This window comes from Hippocampus guttulatus, chromosome 12 (genome assembly GCF_054856545.1).
Source record: "Hippocampus guttulatus isolate MCC_2025c chromosome 12, RoL_Hgut_1.0, whole genome shotgun sequence".
Lineage (NCBI taxonomy): Eukaryota > Metazoa > Chordata > Actinopteri > Syngnathiformes > Syngnathidae > Hippocampus > Hippocampus guttulatus.
The window spans coordinates 16,057,900-16,080,003 of NC_141272.1; the positions used below are offsets into that span (position 1 = coordinate 16,057,900).

The 22,104-nt window shown below is 43.1% G+C and overlaps 1 protein-coding gene across 1 annotated transcript; it reads right to left on the reverse strand.

Annotated features, from left to right (window-relative positions):
- Positions 1 to 1,099: 1,099 nt before the first annotated feature.
- Positions 1,100 to 21,615, reverse strand: LOC147197649 (period circadian protein homolog 2-like). Its single transcript, XM_086124849.1, has 22 exons — positions 21,450 to 21,615; positions 16,967 to 17,518; positions 16,003 to 16,095; positions 15,361 to 15,515; positions 15,089 to 15,210; positions 14,706 to 14,907; positions 12,816 to 12,867; positions 11,680 to 11,822; positions 11,432 to 11,510; positions 11,235 to 11,341; positions 10,941 to 11,094; positions 10,468 to 10,576; positions 10,106 to 10,382; positions 9,683 to 9,821; positions 9,459 to 9,595; positions 7,833 to 8,030; positions 7,369 to 7,614; positions 4,992 to 6,034; positions 3,918 to 4,116; positions 3,586 to 3,823; positions 3,303 to 3,453; positions 1,100 to 3,152 (listed from the first exon to the last, which is right to left on the reverse strand). Exons 2-22 carry the CDS (start codon positions 17,407 to 17,409, stop codon positions 2,997 to 2,999), a joined length of 4,443 nt encoding a protein of 1,480 aa, XP_085980975.1. The 5' UTR covers positions 17,410 to 17,518; positions 21,450 to 21,615; the 3' UTR covers positions 1,100 to 2,996.
- Between the last annotated feature and the right edge of the window lie 489 nt (positions 21,616 to 22,104).

Genomic DNA, 22,104 nt, shown 5'->3' on the forward strand with positions numbered 1-22,104 from the left:
TTCCAGCTCCGGCCTCCCTGTTCACCCCGGGCCTGCGTGTGTTTTCTCTGGGTACTCCGGTTTCCTCCCACATTCCAAAAACATGCATGGCAGGCTGATCGAACACTCTAAATTGCCCCTAGGTGTGAGTGTGAGCGCGGACGGTTGTTCGTCTCTGTGTGCGCCAAGATTGGTTGGCAACCAGTTCAGGGTGGACCCCGCCTACTGCCTGAAGACGGCTGGGATAGGCTCCAGAACCCCCCACCTCCGCGACCCTTGTGAGGATAAAGCGGATCGGAGAATATATATATAAAACGTAGCCACCACTGAAACCATAAAATTTAGACAATTATGAAGCAAGACTTAAGATGACATTTTGCCATCAAACAGCGTCCAACTGAAAACAGCAACGTATGAAATGAACTTTAATGATTCATGAAGGTGTTAGACTGGCCAAGCCAATCACTGGACCTTAACCCAATCTTTCCATTTTACTTCCTGAAGAGATGACTGAAGGGAGTAACCACCAGATATGAAAAAAGAACTGAGAGACTTTGCAGCAAGGGGCTGGAAACGCATTTCAAGTGAAGAATGCAACATTCCTGTGAAGTCAACGGGTCGCAGGCTTGATGCAAGTCGATGTTATTGCAAGCAAGGGTTATGCTACAAATGAAAGTGAATATAATAATGTTCCAATACTTTGGCTCAATTAAAAAGTGGGTGGCTTCAAACAAAAGCTGCCCTGTCTTGAATTGTTAAATACGGAAACGTGTTTTTTTTTATTCCGTTGATTCTCTGACCATGGCGATGTCGCTGGACCTCCTCGAGAAAAGCATTTTGTCAAGACAGTAAGAAAGAAGTTAACAAGAACTCCAACTGGGAAGTTATCGTTCCTTATTTTTCCGAGGTTTGTGAATCACAAATCTCAAAATCGATCACTTCCAAATAGTCAATGCTTTTTGGGCTCTTTTCAAAATGTGGCCGTGCGACTTCCTATCAGTTTTGTGTGTATGTGTATTTTTTTTAACCTGCACCTTTTATGAGTCATTGCTTTTTATGAGTAATATTTGTATTTGTAGGCACAACATGTACCATACCAACACAACTGCTTTCTCAACTGTTTAAATAGTTCTTGTAATTTTATTACAACATATTACAACAAAGTTTCAAACACAAATCCCTACATACAATAATGCACAAAACTGCACTATAGTTGAATATAACCAGACTCATACAGTGGCAACAAAACATATGGACATGACACGACCTCATGTGCCAGTACCGTGTATGTATATGCATTTACAGGTCAGGTTTCCTCTCATTCGCTCACAACTCTCCCCAATGTGGAATTCATTGAATATTGACTTCCCTCTTTGTGGAAAAGAGTAAGGCGTAAAACATTCTCCATGTTCCCATTCCCGATGTATGGACCGCATTTGCACTCTCAATGCTTTCCACACCCAAGAGCTTTGGGGAATCCTCAGCACAGAACTGAGACACATAGGGAGAGTAAATGGGGTGAAACGTGGATGTCGTCGAGCCTCGGCCAGTCCGACAGGACCGTCACGCGAGAGAATCATCACACATGGCCCAAATGCACGTTTAGAGGAAGTTCTTCACTGCTCACAGTAGTAACATGACACGGGGGCTGTGTCCATCTCCAGCGACACATGTGTTACACACTCCTAAAATCTTTTCATCCAATAAAATAAAATGGACAACATAGGACCACAGAAACCGAGTTAAAAATTGGACGAAAAGCACAAATGTTGAAAAGAAAAAATGACAAATCCTTGGTCTCGCCTGATACATTCCCAAGCTGAGTTTGTCAAATGACCTGATCTGATCCCAGGGTGCCAAGCATCCCACCCGACAAAACAAAACTGACCGTTACGCCGTTTCCTGACTTCATGCAAAATAATAAAGGGGTTGTGTGGCAAAAATATTTGATGCATATTTCTTTCCTATGGTCCCATGATTTGTTACATTCTTCTGTATTCACAGAATACGCAAGGATTGAATACAGCACTGGAAACCATTGAAGCAATGACTGTTGCAAATTGGGAAAAAAATAAATAGTAAAAAAAACGCCCCTCTGCTAAAACTAGTTTAGTATTCTTCAATTCCTATGGATTTTATATTTTGAGGGTGTGTGGTTGTGGTGGTGGGAGTACTGTCATCAAACATGTCACCCACTACCTCTTGTGTGCAGGTTTCATACTCCAGTTTAGGCCTCTTGACTAAAGTGACCTATGAGGTCCTGCAGATGACTTCTACATGTAATATATACAGTAGTCAACTGCCGCTATATACAATCTTCATGTTTAAGCGATTTGGCAGTAGCATAAGAAACCCTGGTCTCGTTTACATCAAATACAAAATAAATTAGTTCAATGTCTGTCTTGTGCTGTGCATCAGATCGTCACTGCCGAGGCAAGTTGCAGTTCGACTGCACGTGGTCCGTCATTTCTATTGGCTGATGAGTGAGTGACATACTAGTCAGTCAGTTTGCCTGATGACAGAAGTGCTACGCAATGGTCCAAGATGTACACGCACAAAAAAATAAAAAACACAAAAAAAAACAGGGTGACCATACATCATCAACTCCAATATTCCTCATGGATGAATAATGAGCTGGAGGAAGAAAAAAAAAGTGCTGATATTAACTCTCAGGAAAATAAGGTTAGGGGAGGGGAGAATTAAATAATAAGACAAGTGTACATTTCATATCTGGGATTGAATTCGGACAGCTGTACAGCATAAAGGCTCTGCACGCACAGGCTGCCGTGTGATCACTTTGTACTCATCACGCTCTCACAGAGTCAGCACACAAAGACACTCACAACATCCACACAACCGTCACAGCTTCAGTTCATCTGTGTTTAAAGAGTCTCGTTGAGGACGGCCAGGCACACGGCCGGTGAGTGCCACGTTTACAATATTGTGTGTCTGAGTGTGCGTGTGTTAAGGGTCCATGGCTGGTCAAGGGTGTCCCCCACTGCTGGCAGTGTAATGGCTCACGAGCCAGAGTCAAGCTTGGGCTGCGGCTCCTCTGATTGTCTCTTAGCGTTTTCGCATTCTTGGCTCAGATCCTCGCCCATCTCCCCTATGTCCATTTCAGGGAGGTTTTCCTCGATGTGGTCCTCTGCGGCATCTTTACAGTACAGACACTCCTGAACACACACAGGGTCGCATTAAAGGTTCCGGTTAGTCGGCATGCTTTGACACACTAACCAGCCAGCAGACAGATAAACAGCTGTACAAAAACAGGACTGTCAACATTTCAATGGTGTCTGAAATATTTCTGGGAATTTGGTTCGGACCTTCACATTGATAGCTGCAGGTAGCCCCCCTCTTCTCATCCAAGGGTGTTCCTCCAGCAGCTCTCGGCGCTGGTCTGAGGAGAAGTGGGGCTGGTTCTTCTGCATCTGTCTCAGCCGTTCCTTGTCTTCACGCAAAATTTTCTGAATGTCCCTGTGGATCAAGTCATGCAGCATTTTGATGTTCTGCTTGCAGTTGAATAACAAGACTTGGTGAATGCACTGCTCATTAAAAATACCCCCCCCCCCCTCCCCCCGTTGCAGCGAGTTGCTGCCGTTGACTCACCTGCATGGCATTTGGTACGTCATCATGACCTTGTCGTCGGCGTTGGCCATCAGCAGCCAAAGGGGCTCCTGAAGAACGTATTTGATGAAATGCTTGCCCTCGGCTTTGGCTGACGTCGTGGCCTGTGATTGGCCACCGTCAGAATCTCCTTCTCCTCTCGTCTTGGCTTTGGTTTTCGTCTTCGGGTCATGTTCCAAAGAATCAATACTGCCAAAGTATTTGCTCGTGTTGCTGGTCCCTACAGAGAGTTTTAGGCAAACAAGTTGAAGCCAATTCAACAGGGGCTTCAAAAGCAGCTTTCTTTTAGCTTGGTTCGGCAACTATGGACAAACCTGTTCTGCTGCCTGAGGCTCCGCTTGCTGATGTACCGCAGCCATTGCAACCAGAGCCTGATCCTGAGCCTGATCCTGATCCCGATCTGGAGCCCATGGACCCAGATGTTGCTGAACCGGTGCCAGAGTGAGAGATATCCAGTAGGTCACAGGAGGACGAGTGACCGTCACTATGCGCGCCATCCTCTGGAGAATTAACCTGCATCATCATGCGACAAGAGAGAACACAGATGACGTCAAAGCTCTATGGAAAGCCGTTTGTATTCTAATTGCGAATATTGATATCAATTCAGTGACAGATTGATTGGAAAGTTAGTTTCGGAGGTTGAGAGTCAGCTGGAAATCGGACTCACTTTCTCTGAGAAGGACTGAATCACAGTCCACAAAAGTCAAAGTGCAATACGTGCGTTGGATAAAACTGGGATGAAGTGTTTCCCATGTTACCTGCTCCCACTACATGGCACTTGTTTTTAACTGTGACGCAGTGCTAGAAAAAGAAATTCCTCCACCACTTTGTCTGAGTGCTGGGATTTGACAAAAACGCTCAATGTTTATTTAAGCCGAAACCTTTTTGGCCCAGTTGTTGAGCTCCCATTTGTTCATACATGAACAGAAAGAGGGAGCCCACAGGCTATGCAGCCTTCTAGGGTTAGTTAGATGAGTGACAAAAGGTGTCCACCTCCACAAAGGCGCTGCCCGATGAGATCGCTTGTAAGCAAAACATTACAGAAATAATGTGCTGTTGTGCCACACAGCTGACGTAAAAAGTGGCTAAGCCAAATAAATAAATTCAAACGTACCTGTAGATATTTAAATGTATGAAATTAATTGAAAAAGATGAAAATGGATGACATTTTTGCTATGAGTTAGTTGGTTTTACAGACAGAAAACTTAATTTAAGCAATTTTTTTAAAAACACTTGTTGAAATATTTAGTTCATTTTCGTGACCTAACTCTCTTAATGTTGAGGACCAAAGCACGTACTCATAAATGGATCTCAACTCGATATCAAACACATTGCCATGCAGGTGCTTCGCCAGATAAATTACGACTTGATTCAAAACAATCTCTCACCAGCTGGAGATTTTCAGCCTTGGCTGAGGCTGTCGTGCTCTTTTCCCCCACAGGTCCTGCTGCAGCAGAACACGCCGCCGTGCTGGTGCTGAGAGGCCCAGCAGAGGGCACCGTACTGTCCTGCCGTTCAACCGAGCGCTGGCCCTCTTCCATGCTCAGTAGATTGAGCTGCAGGGGCGAGCTGCACCGTGACTCAAAGAGTGTCGGTGATGTGGTGCGCTCACGTGCGCCGGATGCTGGGGTGGAGGAGCGAGATGCCGCCCCCTCTCTGGGCTCCAAACCTAAGCCTTTAGGGGCTTGGGTGTTTAGGCTATAAGGGAATGGCTGAGCTGAATATGGGGCCTGGGCTACAAACGGAGTCGGGACTGAGAAAGTTGGCTGGGGAGTGAAGGGCTGCTGGGCAGTGTAGGTGGCTGGGCGACCCTGGAAAGGCTGCTGGGATGGAAAGGCAGTCGGCACGGGGAAAATCTGTTGGCTGGTGAAGGGGGGTTGTGTTTGCAAGGTGTAAGCTGGCTGCGGGGTCTGAAAGGGCTGCTGGCCATTGAACTGAGGTTGCGTCTGGGTCTGCTCTGGGAAAAACGCTGGTCTGGGAGCAGGCCCCATTTGGCTCAATGGTCCCATTTGAGGGAAGAGGTAATTTGGTAGCACAAAAGCCACCACCGGCGTAACGATGGGCGCGGGGAAAGGAGTGGCAGTCGGAGGGACTTGGCTGCTTTGGCCCTCCACAAAGCCCGTGGAAAGGGAGGGGTCAGGACGGGGGACCTGTGCTGGAGCAGCAGGTGTTGGTGGGTAGAGCTGGTACGCAGGTACCATGGCTGGGTAGGACACGCTAAAAGCAGACAAGGACGCTTCCGATGGAGACCATGACGTTTGGTTGAGGCCCTGAAGAGGGGGGCGGGGTTTGCGGTTTGACACAGCGCTGTCTGACGATTCAGGATGCTTCATGCGCGGCTTCTTGGACTTCCTGTTGCGGTTCCCCCTTTTGGCAGTCGTCTCTGGCCGAGTGGCGCCCTGTTTGGCAGCACCTCGTAGTCCTGATGGTTCTGACGTGACACATTCGGAGGTCAAACAGTTGTACTTCACATTATCTGAACTTCACCAAAAAAGGTCATTCAGCACATCACACACACAAGCAGATAATAAATGAACTAACATGACAGAGGCATGAAAGACAACACTTTGGACAGTTTGCAAGTCAACCAGGAAACCTTTGACGGAAGCCCTTCTCTCTCCCACATGATTGGGCTAGAACGCTTTTTGTACACTTTACAGAGTCATTATTGGATGAATCTGTTGAGGGGAAACTTGACTGGCCTGGACGTCAACCAAATCAAACGGCTTTACGATAAACTACAAGGAAGGATAATGAGTGGGCCATATCCAGAGTGGCTGCCTTTCCAGCAGCTCCTATATTTTGTTCTTCTACTTCTCTCTTTCATAACTTTGCTGCTGTGAATTGGGAATTTCTCCATTGCAAGACGAATAAAGAATCTCTTATCTTATCTTATCTTATCTTATCAAACATTTCACAGGAGTGCAAGATTTGGTATCTTCTTTTTTCACTTCATGTAGGTGTAAGAGCTAGGCGTCCTTATACAGGGTGACCCAAAAAGATGCGTACCCATATTTTATTCGATAAAAAATCAATTTTTTAACAAATGTCTTTTCTGTTGCAGGACGTGAAAGGTGAACCTATGGATGATCGTTTTTAGCTATAGTTGCCCCAAAAATGTCTTGGACAAATCAGCAGAAGATATTCTCCCTGGAGATCTATTTTGCAACAAAATCATACCAGAGTGTACAGATTCAGTTTCGAAAACTTTTCCATTGTCGCAACGTTCCACCAAAATCAACGATTGTTAGTTGGGTTACGAAGTTCAGAGAGCATGGGACTGTAGTGAACTTATGTTCTAAAGCCACAGGGGGAACTTATTCAGGCAGGAAAAAGAGTGCAAGGACAGAAGAAAACATTGCTGCAGTGAGGGACTCAATAGAACGCAGCCCTAGGACACATCTTGGGAAAGCCATAAATTGACTAAAAATTGACAGAAATAGCTGAAACTCTGGTGAATGGTCTTCCATAAACTGAATAATGTGTGGTTGTAATTTGAAATAAATAGCTTTCTAATCAAACTCACAATTGAAAATTTCATGGGTACGCATCTTTTTGGGTCACCCTGTACTTTAGCAATTGAAAGAGAGACAGCCAAGACAAAGGGGTCCAAAGTTCACGTGAAAGTAGAATGAGGTTGTCTCTTTCATGTGTAGGAGCTGAACGGCCCATACTTGAATTCAACGTCAGTGCGTATCCCAAGTAAAGCTACCTCCGTGATTAGGGTGAACAAGGTGATGTGGTTGTTCAGAAACGCTTGTTTACCTTCAGGATTGACTGGGCCCTTCTGCCTGTGCAGATGGCTGGAATAGTCCTTCTGGAACGTCCTGGCTTTACAGAGTTCCCGGCAGCGATTGAGGAAGGCCTGCTCTTCTTTCTGCGTGTGGGCTGCCAGCACCTGCTTGGTCAGTCCCAGCCGCTTATAGGCCTCCTTCTCCTGGCTCAGCGGAGACACCACACTGACAGGCGGGGCGGGAGGTGCGGGACTCTCGGCAACGTCCTCAATGATTTCTGCCAAAACATCGTGTTCGTAAGCATCAGTCGACATTTGGAACACTCTAATCTAATACCCTATGCTGCTCTTACACTCTCCTTTTTGCATGGCACCTTCTTACGGCTACAACATATTTGGTTGTATTAGCCAGCATTACAAGTCCTCATCTTATTACTTTGTTTCGTGTTCGGATTCGGAGGGAATTGTTATTTTTAACTGCAAATATAACACTCACCAGACTCTGGTTGAGGCTTCTTGTCTCCCACATGCACAATGGTGCTGCTATAGCTACACTGAGATGTGATTGACACAACACTTTCTGCCTTGCTGGGTAAAGGAAGGGCTCCCATTGGTGCTCCAACCACTGCTGCTTCAGACTTCTTGAGCACTTTCATGTTTGACAATCCAGGCTGGGCCTCGAGCATCAAAGAATCTAAAGAAACGAGTCACACATCGTTGGCACATCACTAAATCCAAGAAAAGTGCATTCGAAGAAAAAGGTAGAGGGAAATTTCTCAAATCTTCTTGCTGTGCTGGAACACAAATGTGTGTGCATGCAGATATGTATACATACGTATTTTAGGGGTGCAACATATTTAAGTGCATCATATCCAGCGGTCGGCAAATGTGATAGCTTAGCCCCTTGTGAAAATTCACACATTTCCTCTAAATTCCCAATGGCCACCATTCCCCTGTTCGGGACTGAGGTGTTTTAACTGTCCGAAAAGTTGGCTTAAACCCGAGGATATTCACTGCTAGCACGCAACTACCCAGCCACCGTTGTTAAAAACTGGGAGGCAGATACACAGTGAGAAGTCTCACAGTTTTCCCAATTTGGATGTAAATAACTTGAAATTAAATCTGAAAGTCTGCAGTTGAAGAACAACTTATTTGTTTCATTTCTGATCCATTGTATTGATGCTTGGACCAAAAAAGACCAGGATTGTATGTGTACATGTCCCATGAAGGAAGAGCTCATTCATGTATGATTACCGACAAGGAAAAAGTACCGTAATATTACACATAATAATCGCTCCTCTATTGAACAGTCCCACCCACCCTCTCCAGCCCGCCCTGACAGCACTAGGTAGCTCCTTCAGCCAGAGACTGTTACACCCGCGCTGCAAGAAGGAGATACCGACGCTCGTTCCTACCAACTGCTGTCAGGCTGCTGAATAAAAATAGCAACAATAATATTAATAATAATTAAATGATGTGGAAAACAACTGTAAATAGCACTGCGATTTATCCATTTTGTATTTATATTGCACTTAATTGAACGGTGTTGTTTTTTTTTTTCTTCTTCTCTCTGCCTACATTCTTGCTGCTGGAGGCTGTAAATTTCCCCAGTGTGGGACAAATAAAGGATATCTTATCTTATCTTGAACATGAATTATGACACATTTCAGTTTATATGCATCATACATAAGGCGTATTTAGCCGCCTATTTTACATTAGCAAAAACACCACCAAACAGAAATATTATAAAAAGCGCTTTAAATGCAACATGCAGAGAATGTATTTCTATAGTATTGATTTTACTTAATTGCGCGAGTGTTCTGGAACGTAATGCTCACGATGGTTTATTTCTTATGCCTGCCACTCACTATAAGACACTATTTTAAATAATAATACAATAACCATAATAAAAAAAACTGTTACTAACACGGTAAACATACAGTATAATTTCACTTTTAACCTAACATTTCAAGACATCGTTGATTTTTCTAAGAGTGAACGTGTACTCAACTGAAGCGAAAGCCATGAGCACAAAACCGAGAAACGAACCAAACTGGGAATTTTGTAAACCGTTCCATCGCAAATGTGTTCGTGTGTGTAACCTTGAATTATCAACACACACCTTTGTTTGAACCACCAGGAGCTTGCACGGTGCCCTCTGTACACTTTTTGTCATCATCTGAGTTGGAGGAGGTGGTGTTTGAAGAAAACTGGTATTTCCTCTTCACAGTGATGGGGATGTTACAACTCTCCAGGTACCTGAAAAACGGTACAGGAGACTACTGTAAGTCTAGAATGGAAACATGGCACAAACACAGATATACACACACTTGCACAAACTCTTACCGGATAACACTGTCAAGGCAGCTAATCTGCTGGTAGGAGCAGACAGTCTGGTCTTTAAAGGTGAATTCATCCATGCTCGCCGCATTACTGTCTCTCGGTGCAGAATCCTTCAGACGCACCACTGGACTCTTTTGCGACGCTGCCGTTGCAGAAAATGAATCATAAGATCATGTCAGAAAGACACCCAATATGCATGTAACACGTTTAGTGCAACTAGCGTGTACAAAAGAAAACAAATGAGTTTTCTCACTATCCTTCACTTTACTGTGGGTTCTCTCAAGGTGCTGTGTTAGGATTTTTCACAATTTTAAAGCACCCAGTCCAGTATGTGTGTTTGAATGGAATTTTGTTTTCCTTCTGACCACTTCTATGGAAGACAGTGAAACCCTCAAATGATCAGTTTTATTATTGAACCAAGCTCACCATCAGAGTTTTTCTTTTCGTGTTTGGATGGGTATGGAGCTGGTGATGGCGGAGGGGAGCGCAGGCACAGCTGGGAGTCCTGGTTCTTGAGCATGTGAACTCCCTTACAAATCTCCTGGAATGTCCTTGTGGGCTTGGCCTTGCTCGTCTCCTCAGCTGTGTTCCCGGCTATCACATTCCCATTGCTTTCGCTGGATGAGCCATTGCTCACCTGTTGTTCGTGGGAGCCATTGCTGCCATGGCTACCATAACCACTGGATCCCATGTTGTGAACCGGCTAAGGATACAGTGGCCATTTAGAGAACTTTGCAAAAATCTGCATTGAACGGTGTTTCAATAAACGATATATATAGTGTACATACTTGTAGGAGGAGCCTGTGGATCTGCTCACTAATTTCTTGGATGTCTGAGTCCATCATCTTCCCTTCATTGAAAGCCAGTGCTGCAAAAACATCTTCATTCACAGGGCCCCTGAAAATAATGTCAATCGTGTCAGTTAATGCTATGCAATGACTATGTAGGGTTGAGATGTGGTGCAACCAAATTTGATGATGAACTATTTCAATGCATGCCATCTATGACTATGAATGTGACAAATTAAAGTCTAATAACACTTGCCACTTTGTTTTTATGTGCTTTGCAATTGGAAACTTAAAGACTGAGGACATGATTATATCATGCTCATTTTAAAATATTCACACTTCCCCCACCAAAAATTGGCCCAATACTTTTTCGCATTAGTGTGCCGTCATGGTTGGCAGAATTGTCGATCAAAATCCAAATTGGCTATCAAAAAGGGTAACATAACTTTGAATGTGTGCAAGCAAATACTTACATGCGGACTTTATGCCTTCCAATGACAAAGGAAACTTTACGGCTCCAGGGGTTGACAAAGCTGGACCAACTCGTGTCAATTGTGATGTATTCCCCATTTCTTGCACAGAAGCGTATTGAGGAGTGGTCAAATGGTTGACCAGCATACTTCAGAACTGTTGGTGAAGGGAAAGCGTGTGAGATGGTATCGTCACAGAATATACTGTACATTTTTTTTAGGAATTTTAGTTGTCATAATTAGTACAGCCTGATCGTAAAGACTATATGAATCCTAAGAAAGAAAATCGAGCCTTACTCTTGCGATGCACAGCCAGCATGATAGGTCGATCACTTGGGTGCAAATTGAGCAGCACGGGTGTTCCGATCAAGTCCTGGGGTAGGTAACCCAGCAGCGGAACAGCCCTGGCGGGGGATTTTGAAAGTCAAGAGATTGATTCCCCACACGCAACATAGGGTCATCCACAAAGTTCACAAAGGTGTTCTCTTACTCACCTTTCATCCACGTCCTGAAAAACACAGTTTGGCGTGTGTGTGGTGGTGAAGATGCGCTTGTCCGGAGGGATTCTGGGTGCTAGCAACAGAGGAAAAAAAAAAAAAAAGAGACGTGTGGTTAAATTGAACCAATTTAAAGCATGGATGGGGAAAAGGACATTTGTCATAGTTAAACGGAGCCTTGTCAAATCCATGTTTGTAAAGTACCGGTAGTAATGATGGGCCAATGCAATGATATGTGGTCTCACCTTCATACCCAGAGTGCACCCTCTCTGCCAGCAGGAGGCAGCAGAACTGCTCCTCAGACAATTCTGCATCTTGGACTTTCATGAGATAAGGAGTCATGCGAAAAGGGTAGTACTGCATATCCCCATAGTGCTCCTTCCCACCGCTGAAACACATACATGACCATTTCATTTAGTTTTGTTCCATTCAAATAACTCAAGCGGACTTGCACTTGTCGCCCTGTTGATGCGTTATGTCCTATTATGAGTGATAGAAAATTGGGGCTCACCAGCATGGTGCAGGTGCACACCAGGCAGCCATCAAGAGCTATTATTAAATTAGCTAACTGGTCATTCAACATTGTGATTTCATGGGAATATTGTAAAAGTAATGCACAAATGTTAAGACTTGCCGAGGTTCAGAGAAATTGTTACATATTGATATGTATCTCTTTTCTTAAAACTTTTACGAGTGTGTCATGAACATGATCAGACTTGTCTGCAACGTCTGCACAACCATTATAGTATTGCAAGTAATGCACCGCAATCACTTTATTTCTGCTCGATAAATCTCCACATTGTTGCACAGCTGACCTTCGGTGCGCAACTGCTGAGTGGCACCCTTACATGACGCAAAGACTTTCTATACTTTTGTTTGTCGTAGTTGCTCGTTAGTGCAATTACTAGTGACAGTCATGATTACGGAGACAAATTTCTTTGTGTGTTTTACATAGTTGGCCAATAAATATGTTTCTGATCAGGGCCTTGAAGGAGACGAATATCAGCAATCATTAATATTAACAACATATGACGATTAAAGGTAGTTTGAGCAAATTTGCTATTTCTGTGCGCATTAAACTGGTAGCCCTACAACATTAATGAGAACCCAAATTGTAGTAGTTTTCTAAAAAGGTTGGTGACCCCCTGGTTAAACCTTTAATGTGGCTTCAAACTAGTGACCCAAGAGCACTTTTTTGTCATGGAAAATCAAGCAGCCCAAATTAAGTCAAGTGCAGTAAAAAGGAGCAGAATATCAGGTGCTCACAGCTACTACCCCACACAGTCTCTCTTTGCTCCAGCTAAGTGCTACTTCGCTTACTCGGGCATGGTTAGAGCAAAAAAACTATGAATCACAAATACTGCTGTGTGCTCTCACTCACCTGATGCGGCAAAAGAAGGATTTCTCCTGCATGCACTCCGTGGGAGACGACTCTGCATAAGGGAGGAGAGGCAGGATGACTATATCATCAACAGTGCGCATTAGCACAATCAACCATGCGTTCAAGTTTTTGATGAGACCAAAATGTCAGCGAGGTCCTACTCATGACATTTACTGGCCAATAATAAATGTGCCCGTTGCCCCAAAGAAACCAACTTAGGGCTGTCCCAATTCAATCATGATTGGAAATTGGGGTCAATCACATTAAGCCGATAAATATTAGGTGAAAAAGATCTCCCCCCCCTTAATTTTTAAAGGTCACAAACTGATAAATAAATGCAGAGGAACAATGATAATGCTAAATGAACGAGCAATAGTTGTTCGTACATAAAAACGAGGAAGAGATCAGATGTTTACTTATGGGGCGAATTGATTGATAAGGGAAAAGAAGTGCTATGGCGGCGACTGACTAAGCAAAACGTAGCTGCTGCCTGATGACATCGCTCCAAGGCCACACAGTAAAAAAAACGACATTGGAGCTTTCCATGTGGAACGGAGATTTATGTTTTAAATTTACAGACTAGACTATGTAGTTGTTCTATTTTAGGCCCCAACCTGGGATTTCACTTGCTTATATTTGAGACTGAATGTGAGGCTATCCTCTTAGAAGGACTGTTAAGCGCCCTAGTTACTTCTACAATGGTGCAGTGTGTGGGATAGATTCATTGACCATTTAAAACGTATTAATTTTGTTACGGCACTCACTAAGTCTAATTTCTGATATTACGTCTTCCATTTTAGTTTGTTAATTTAAGAGAAGATATGTAAATGATTTTTGCCTGTATCTTTTTTTATTTTTGTGCATCACCACTGATATGCTATAAAAATATATTTGTTTACTTGATATCACCTACTATTGTACTAGTCGTGAAGCAATGTAAAACGGTTTCATGTAGGGATATTTGAATAAACATACAATTGACAAGATTTTTTCTTCATGCATTGGCATGGTATCGAACTATTTTCTTTGCAGATAGACAGAATCAATAGACTTGCAATCATGATGGAAAATATGTATGATGGTACATGCCTAAGCCAAAACTTTAGTGAGACAGCAAAAATACAAGCTGTATTGGATGTATTAAATATGATTTTTTTTTGATATTTGAAAACAGCAGGAGGCGGTATGATACCCAGTAGAATTGACAAAAGCTCAATCCCTTTCCACTAAAATAGGTATATTATACAGTAACCTCCAAAATTATTGGCACCCCTGGTTAAGATGTGTTGAAAGTCTTAAAATGAACTTGATTTTACTGCAGAAGCATACTCTCACACTGAAAAGTGCAGACACGGTACACTAGACACAGAATCACGCTCCTCTCATGGCCATCTCAGTCCCCAGACCTCAACCCCAATGAAAACCTGACTGACCAACTGACTAAATGCACTTAAATTAAGCGTTGGATTTTTCTCTCTCTTTTTTAAAAGTTTTATTTTGGTCCTATATTGTTGAAAAAAAAAAAAGAATTTATGAGAAGCTAAAAAAACATTTTAACTTGGGGTGCCAATAATTCTGGAGGGCAGGGTATATAAATACAGAGAATAAACAGCATATAATACAAAACAGTGTGGCAGGTGTTTGTCCGTGTGCATGAATTGGTTTGTGATATGTTGCTCATCGAAATGAAATATGTGTTATGTGTGTACGGGCATGTGTGAGTGGGTGGCTCATGTGAAAGAAATGGATGATTTTTTTTTACATGTGTGCAGGTGGTGAGATTTGGGTTTCATGTGGGTTTTCCACGTGCCTGTTGCAGATGGTGGCAATCCAACCTCCATGCAACGTGTTAAAGGGCAACACTTCTACCCGTTTAGAAATTGCTGTTACCTGCTCCGGTGCACATGCTCCACGAAGGCAACCGGTACGGCGTGGTGAAGCTGTAGAACACGCTCACGTCCTGAGGTGTCAAGAATTCCACAAACTTGGCATTATGGAACACCTCGCGCTTGCAGTTTAAGATGGTCGCAGCCTGATCGGAGATGTAAACTATTTTTCCGGTGATTAGTGAGACAGCCACAGCAAAGATGTCCTGGAAGACACAAAATGCATTGCTGTACAGTGCCGTTAAAAACTTCAAAAGAAAAACATAACAAAAATTACATGTGTGTGTGTGTGTGTGTGACAATGACAATTGACAATTTTGGGGGGCAATATTTGATCGGAAATTAATCCATTTGAAGCCATCAGAGATCTTTGATCAAGGGACTTACAGTGTTTCTGAGGGTGTATTCAGAAGTGATGCTGTTGATTTCCTCAATGGTGTAAGATGACACTTCAAACCCAGGTGGTTGGCTGTCGTTGATCATTAGCATTTGGTAATACTCCTCATTGGCTGTAAACGGAAAAAAAACCACCACACCTATAAAGCTGTAATTGTAGAAGTTGATGCAGGACAGCATTTGCTCAACAACCAAAGACAACGCTGATCCGGTGTGGTTGTTGTAGACTCACACAAGATAGCTGAGCAAGATGGAAGTCTTACCTTTCACCTGCTTGACACACCGTAGAGCATATTTGAGTGTGTTGACAGTGGTGGACTTGCCCTTGCTCCTCTTCTCCATGGGCAAATGCATTTTCAGCTCCTTCAGGGTCTTGAAGAGCTCCTTCTGTGTCTTTGCCTTAGCCGACTGTTCGCTGCTGCAGAGCATACACGAGACAAATCCACGTGCATCAGAGAAAAAGGGTCTCACCAATGCTGGCACGCTCCTGAGCGGAGGTATAAACTGGCTGAGGAACGATGATGGGATTGACTGGCACTGAGGTGAGTCAGCATGAGTGAGATGTGGATGTGGAGGAATTAAAGAGCCCTTTCCTCTTACAGCTGAGGCTCAGTTACTTTGGTGAAGGGCAAAAGGACGAAATGGAAATAGACGGAAATGTGGCTGACTGTTCAAGTTCTGAGGGGTCACTTGAATCTATCACACGTTAAACATAACTTTGAAAGGCTGATATTAATGCATGCAATCAAACCATGATGATGACTGCACTAGTGACTTGCTGTCACTTGTATTTGGTTAACCAACAACCACACTAGCTACAACTGCTGGCATATAGGCCCTCTTATAGCTTATCATATAGGCGAGTTGAACTGGGAGCTGTAAATGTGTTTAAGGTGTACACTTACCTGCAACCACTAGTAGATGGGTTGTCCTGCTCAGAGCTCATCAGACTGAAGGCATTGGAGCTGCTGGGTGGTGAGGGGCTGTGAGAGTTGGAGCTGTAACATTGAATAACACGTTAGTGACAAGGTTGGGAGCACGGTGAAGGAACAGCAAGAGGGCCACAAAAAAAAAAATGCTACGCAAAACATCAAGTGATCTAGGAACTTGTTTGAAAGTGTCAGACGATGTGAATTTAGGTAAAGAGATTGATTATGCATGGAAAGAACACAATGAGTCCTTTTTAAATTAATTAGGCCAATTAAGAGTCCATTCAAGTCTTGAATGGTTTTCATCGAACTCCAGGACAGTCAGTGCAAAACATGCTTTGGGTCTGCGTCTTGAACTCCGAGAAATTGTATTATAAAAGATGTGGAGTATTTTCTGTCTGAATTCCGCCAAGAATGTCCTTGGAGAAGAAATACCTGAGATTTAATTTGCAGCTTCGTCCATGCTCAAAAGCTACCATGGTGCTCATGATCCCAATGGCCATTAGAGGGCTCTCAAGGAAACCAATTTGTCCACAATACAACGCAGTTACAGCAGCCCAGAATTTGAGAGTCAACGTTCCTAAATTTCACACTGCAATTATACTGACCAAAAACATCAGTACAACACTCTATGGCTAATAAGTTGACGTCATAAATAAAATGTCTGCTACTTTAGACTGGGTGTCTTCATACCGATACTTTTGAAGCCTGCACGCACGCGTCTGCAATACTTTAAGAGTTAAAGTGCTGCTGAATAAAACAATTCTGTGACTGGCATCTTAAGTCTGAAGAAGGCAGACAGTTTTGCAGCCATGACTCATCATAGAGAAAATGGTCCGTCTATTACATTTAATGATCCATACTTCCATGACCGAGACGGTCCGCTTCAACAAAACGGCGGAACATTTGTACACGACTGAGTGCGTTCGAGTGCTTTCACCTCTTGTTGCTTCCTGATGACTCGTGTAGAGCGGAATCCTTCCCATTTCCATTTGAACTGCCCACAGATTCATTGCCATGAGACTCATTTCCATGCGATTCGTTGCCATGGGATTCTGTCCCGCTTCCGCTTGAGCCAGCCATCTCGACATCTTCGTGTAAGCGGGTGCGCTTCCTTTCATCATGCGGAGAACCGGACGAGGCGGGGTGCTCCTGGCTGCTGTCGCTCCCCTCGGAAGCCAACCCCAACTCGGGTTCCATGTCACCCCCGTCCCTCCTGCTACAACCCTCACTGTAACTGCTGGCCATGCGGTGCAGTTGGCTGATGGCGGAGCACGGAGAGACCTCTCCTTCCTCCACCTGAAAGATGACCCTTTCACGGGACCGTTCCCGCCCGTCCAGGGTTGAATAGCGGTAATGGTGAGGATCACTCTTCTCTGACATGGAATGGGACAAAGGACAGGAAACAGGAGTCTAGGCTGTCTTCCTCATGGCAGCAACCACAAATGGAATTGCAGTGGGGTAGTTGAGCCCTCACCAGGAAGGACGTTTTCTACATGAAAAGGGAACATGTACATTTGGCATTATAAAGTCATGCTCAACAACAAAGAATCCAGCCTAAAGAAAGCAGCAATCAATAATGGTGAAGAGAAAGTTGACATGAAAAATTCAGCGGTCATGACTGTTTGAGGTAGATGCTAAAGGAAAGGGCACCGTCTCCCAAAATAACTTCTATTATTACAAATAACACGGGATTCAGACCTTTCTGGGCGAAGATTTTCAATTGAAAGGAAGGTATGAAGCTCTGAACACGAATGAGCCTCCCAAATATAAATAGCATTTGTAATTCCCATTGTTGTACTCTCAGCAAAATGCCCATCCGCCATAGAACACATTTAGATGCATAAATTCTTTCTAAATTGCAGCTTTGTCCCTCCAATCTTAGGTTTTCTACAGGAAAACCTTAGATAGAGATCCTATGCAAACATGGTGAATTATCGATGAGTTCACCTTATGTAACGCAGAGATGTACTGCAGAATTGACTCTTAGGCCCAATTCGATACAGATGATGTACAATTCTGTATGTCTGATAGCAACCCTTCCCGTCCATATATTGCAGTAGCAGCTGATATGTCACTTTAAAGGAAGGACAACTTACAGTGTGTCACATCCACTCTAAATAGATAACACAACCCAACGTAAAAAAGAGGCGATTTTCACAAGCTTAGTATTTGCCACCCCGACTTTAGATTTCTTTAGGAGGTATTTCCAGTATGTTTGTTGAATCCAGCCTGCAACAAACACTGCACGAAAATGCAGGCAGCCTGCATCTACAACGTTTATGTAAGACAACTTCGGCAATCTGATCACTACACTCTTTACATAAGCACCTGTGTGCAACCTTATGATGAAACAAACCCCCCACAAGTAGTAATGTTTAGTTTTCTCTTAAAGAATACAATAAATTCTAAGCAACGACACATCCTTCTGCTTTTGACATGCTCTGAAGTTGGGATCAGAGGAGACCTGCTATTGGCCGCAGCAAATAACCAGTCAGGAGCAAGGAGTGTCAATCGGTTCCAGCCATGTTAGCCAATCAGCGGATTTACAGCAAACACGTCTCCTTTGCTCTCAAATTAAGAAAATAGTTTACATAACAAATGTATAATGTATGATATGGTACATTATTCCAAGGGCACTTGTTACCATATAAATCTACCCAAACATGAACCCATGACAATATAATCTAACAAATAATAAACTGTCTATCAAATTAACAGTCTCTCACGCCATAAAAATCAGACAGCATTTCAAGGAAAGCATTATAGAATGGTATTTTCACCAGAAGAAGAAGAACAAAAAAAAAAATCAACATATAATAATCAAATTGGCCTTTGGTTTGCTGCCATATAAAATCCGAAACAAACCAAATCAAGATGCTGCTTAAAAAGGCAGAAACACAAATAAGATTTCCGACACTACACTCAAAGACAACAAGAGCATGGATTCCAAAAGGAACACACAACCAATGGCAAGGGAACCCCCCGTAATTTACAAAGGAAAAAGCCCCAGCGTTCGCTAGGAACAAGCTCACAACTGCATGAATAACAGAATGAAACTGAAGTCAAGTACTGTAGTGGTTGCAGCTCTGCATCATCATTCAGAGGCTGAACCAGCTCTCACAGCATTATACAACGGCTGCTCCAGTCACATGGATTTGGACCCAGTGCAGCTCCAAGCTCCTGTTGCCTTGTTTCATAAAACCAAATGCTTCATCCAGGAGTGGAACTTTCTCTGCACATTACTGACAAAAATTCTAAGAATAAAACAACAAAAATCCCACAAATACAGACTTAAATTTTTTTATTTTCTGTCTCTTGTTTGGTCACTATCAGCACTAACGCACAATATAAAACCAGACATACATAATTACATACGGTAGTTTTAATAGGTATTAATAAGATAAGAAAAAAGATAAGAAAACCTTTATTAGTCTCGCAATGGAGAAATTCCCAATTCACAGCAGCAAAGTTATGAAAGGAAGAAGTAGAACAACAAAATATAGGAGCTGCTGGAAAGGCAGCCACTCTCGCGGCGCCATTTTGAAGTCAAAATAACAAAAATAACACAACACAACACATAGGACACAGACAGTCGTGCAATCTTCACCACTTTTCTGCATACACTTTGTTGTCTGAAGCAGTTCTAGATGAAAGAGGAGAGGATCAAAGTGTCCTTTCACCAGTGGATCAGAGACGTCATGCTGAAAATGTGCACACGTCTGCTACAAGCTAAGTTTTGAAAGCAAACACGAAGCTGTAGCGTCCATTGACGAAAAGAGATGAGTTCACTTCTTCTGTCCCACGTAATCCGCTTCAAACTCCAAGCCGCGACTCCCAGTTCCAAATCCGCATCGGCGCTCCGCGCTAACGCTCCTTTCTTCTCATCGTCGGCTCCTCAAGACTTACATCCATCCAGCCACAGACCGTTCAACAGCACCGATCTCTCCGCTGAACAAAGCGGGGCTGTGAAAAATGCTGCCCATTACAGGCGCAAGACACAAGCGCCCCGGGACTGTCCAGCAACGACAGTCAAATGGCGCCGACATTCCTCCCAGTCAAAAACAGTGCTGGTATACCCATGCTGCCGAGAAGGCGCAACCACCAAGCACAGAGTCTCCTCCTTGATGAATGTCGTGGCCAAAAAATGCTGAAAAAAGTCCACATCAGGTCCACACGACGTAAACAACACAAAGTGACAAAACAAACACAATAACAACAAAAAAAAAGCAAGGCTCATGAGAGCACTTGCTGACGGCTGCCTACTCCGGCGACATCTTGACTTCAAAGAATAATAGGTAGATACTTTATTACTTAGGATTTACTTCTATTTCAATACATTCCTATAAGTGACTTTCTGCATTATAAGACCATTGCAAAATGTGGCAGAAGTTAAAAATGGAAACGCCACAGTTCAGAAAAAAACCTTCGAGATGTTTACAATTAGTGAACTCAAACGTTTTGTGTATCTCAACCCGATTTTGACAGTCCAGTACAGTGCAGAAGGAAAGGTAAAAGTTTCCCTTTAAGATGGAGGCCACATGAGGCCTTAGCAAAAAATAAAATATACACACACCCATATATGTATATACGTGTGTGTAATATATATATATATATATATATATATATATATATATATATATGTGTGTGTGCACTGTATATATCTATATATACACACCATATGCATATATATATATATGTGCGCACTGTATATATCTATATATACACCATATATATATATATATATATATATATATATATAAGTACACACACACACACACGCTTCCCCCCCCCCACACACACACACGCGCATGAATCATTCCTACAACTCTGCCGTCATTCGGCTGCAGAATTGGCCATTTCAATCAGCTATCTTCGAACATCAAATAAAATGGTCATTTCTACATTTCTAACCGTTATACATGAATGGGGCGATGTGTAATAAAGGCTTCCACAATAGACGTAATTGTGAGATTATATTGATGGGCATCGATTATTTCGCATACTTGCATGTGATTGAACTTTAAATGTAAGAACATATACGATTAAAAACACCTGAAATGGGAATAAAAAACATCCCTTCCACCCCCCTCACCCACAGTGACCTGCTATTCACAATCCACACACGTTGACCTGCAATCCACAGCACGGTACACTGACACAGTTATGTAAAATTGACGATACTGCCCAAAATCAGACACAAAAACAACATTCAGATGGCCCCAGACGGCCCGCGTCACGCAAATGAACCTCATCTCCCTCTATAGGTAATCACATCATGATAAAATGTGATTTTTGCTTTAAAAAAGTAAAAAAAAGTAGAGCAAGCTAAATGGCCGCGCATGCGCAGATCGGATTTAGTTATGCAACTTATTTTTACGCTCTTACTATATGTACGACGAGGAATTTAAGCAAAAACTCACCTGATTTATCAAAAAAAATTCCCCTTTCTGGACGTGTCTTGTGTCATTTGTAAGTAAAGCCGAAAGGCGAAAACAAGATCCGCGTAAAGCTTAGTATTCCTCAATGGGAGAGGGCATTCTGACAGGCTGACACAGTAGTCGGCAGTTCCTCCCCCGGTTCCCTCCGGTTTAGACACACAAGCCAATCAGCGAACTCTCAGCGCGACCTCAATTAAGACCCCGCCTTTACCGTTGTGCAATTGGTCGGAAAACGTGCGTTTCCATGGAAAACATGACGAAATTACTAAGAGCGGAGCTCATTGGCCAACGGAGCTGCCAATCATTTTATATAAACAAGCCAACCTCCGCACGTGGAATCCCATGTTACGTGTCTCGCGTGGTGTGAGCCGGTAGTTGAGACTCCGAAACAACGCGTTACAAACTGGAATTACATAAAGACTCAAGTATGACTATTCACTATTCACCTTTTCACCCTTTCGTAACATGCGATCAAAGCACTTTGAAACACCCCACATATTCGTTATTGCTACGAAAACATGAATTGCCACGGGTAGTTATTTAAATAGGGTGTGTAAGTTGATTTAAACTACTGCACGTTGATCATGTGAACAAATTATGACAAATTAATCGGTAGTATTCATGGATAACGAGGAGA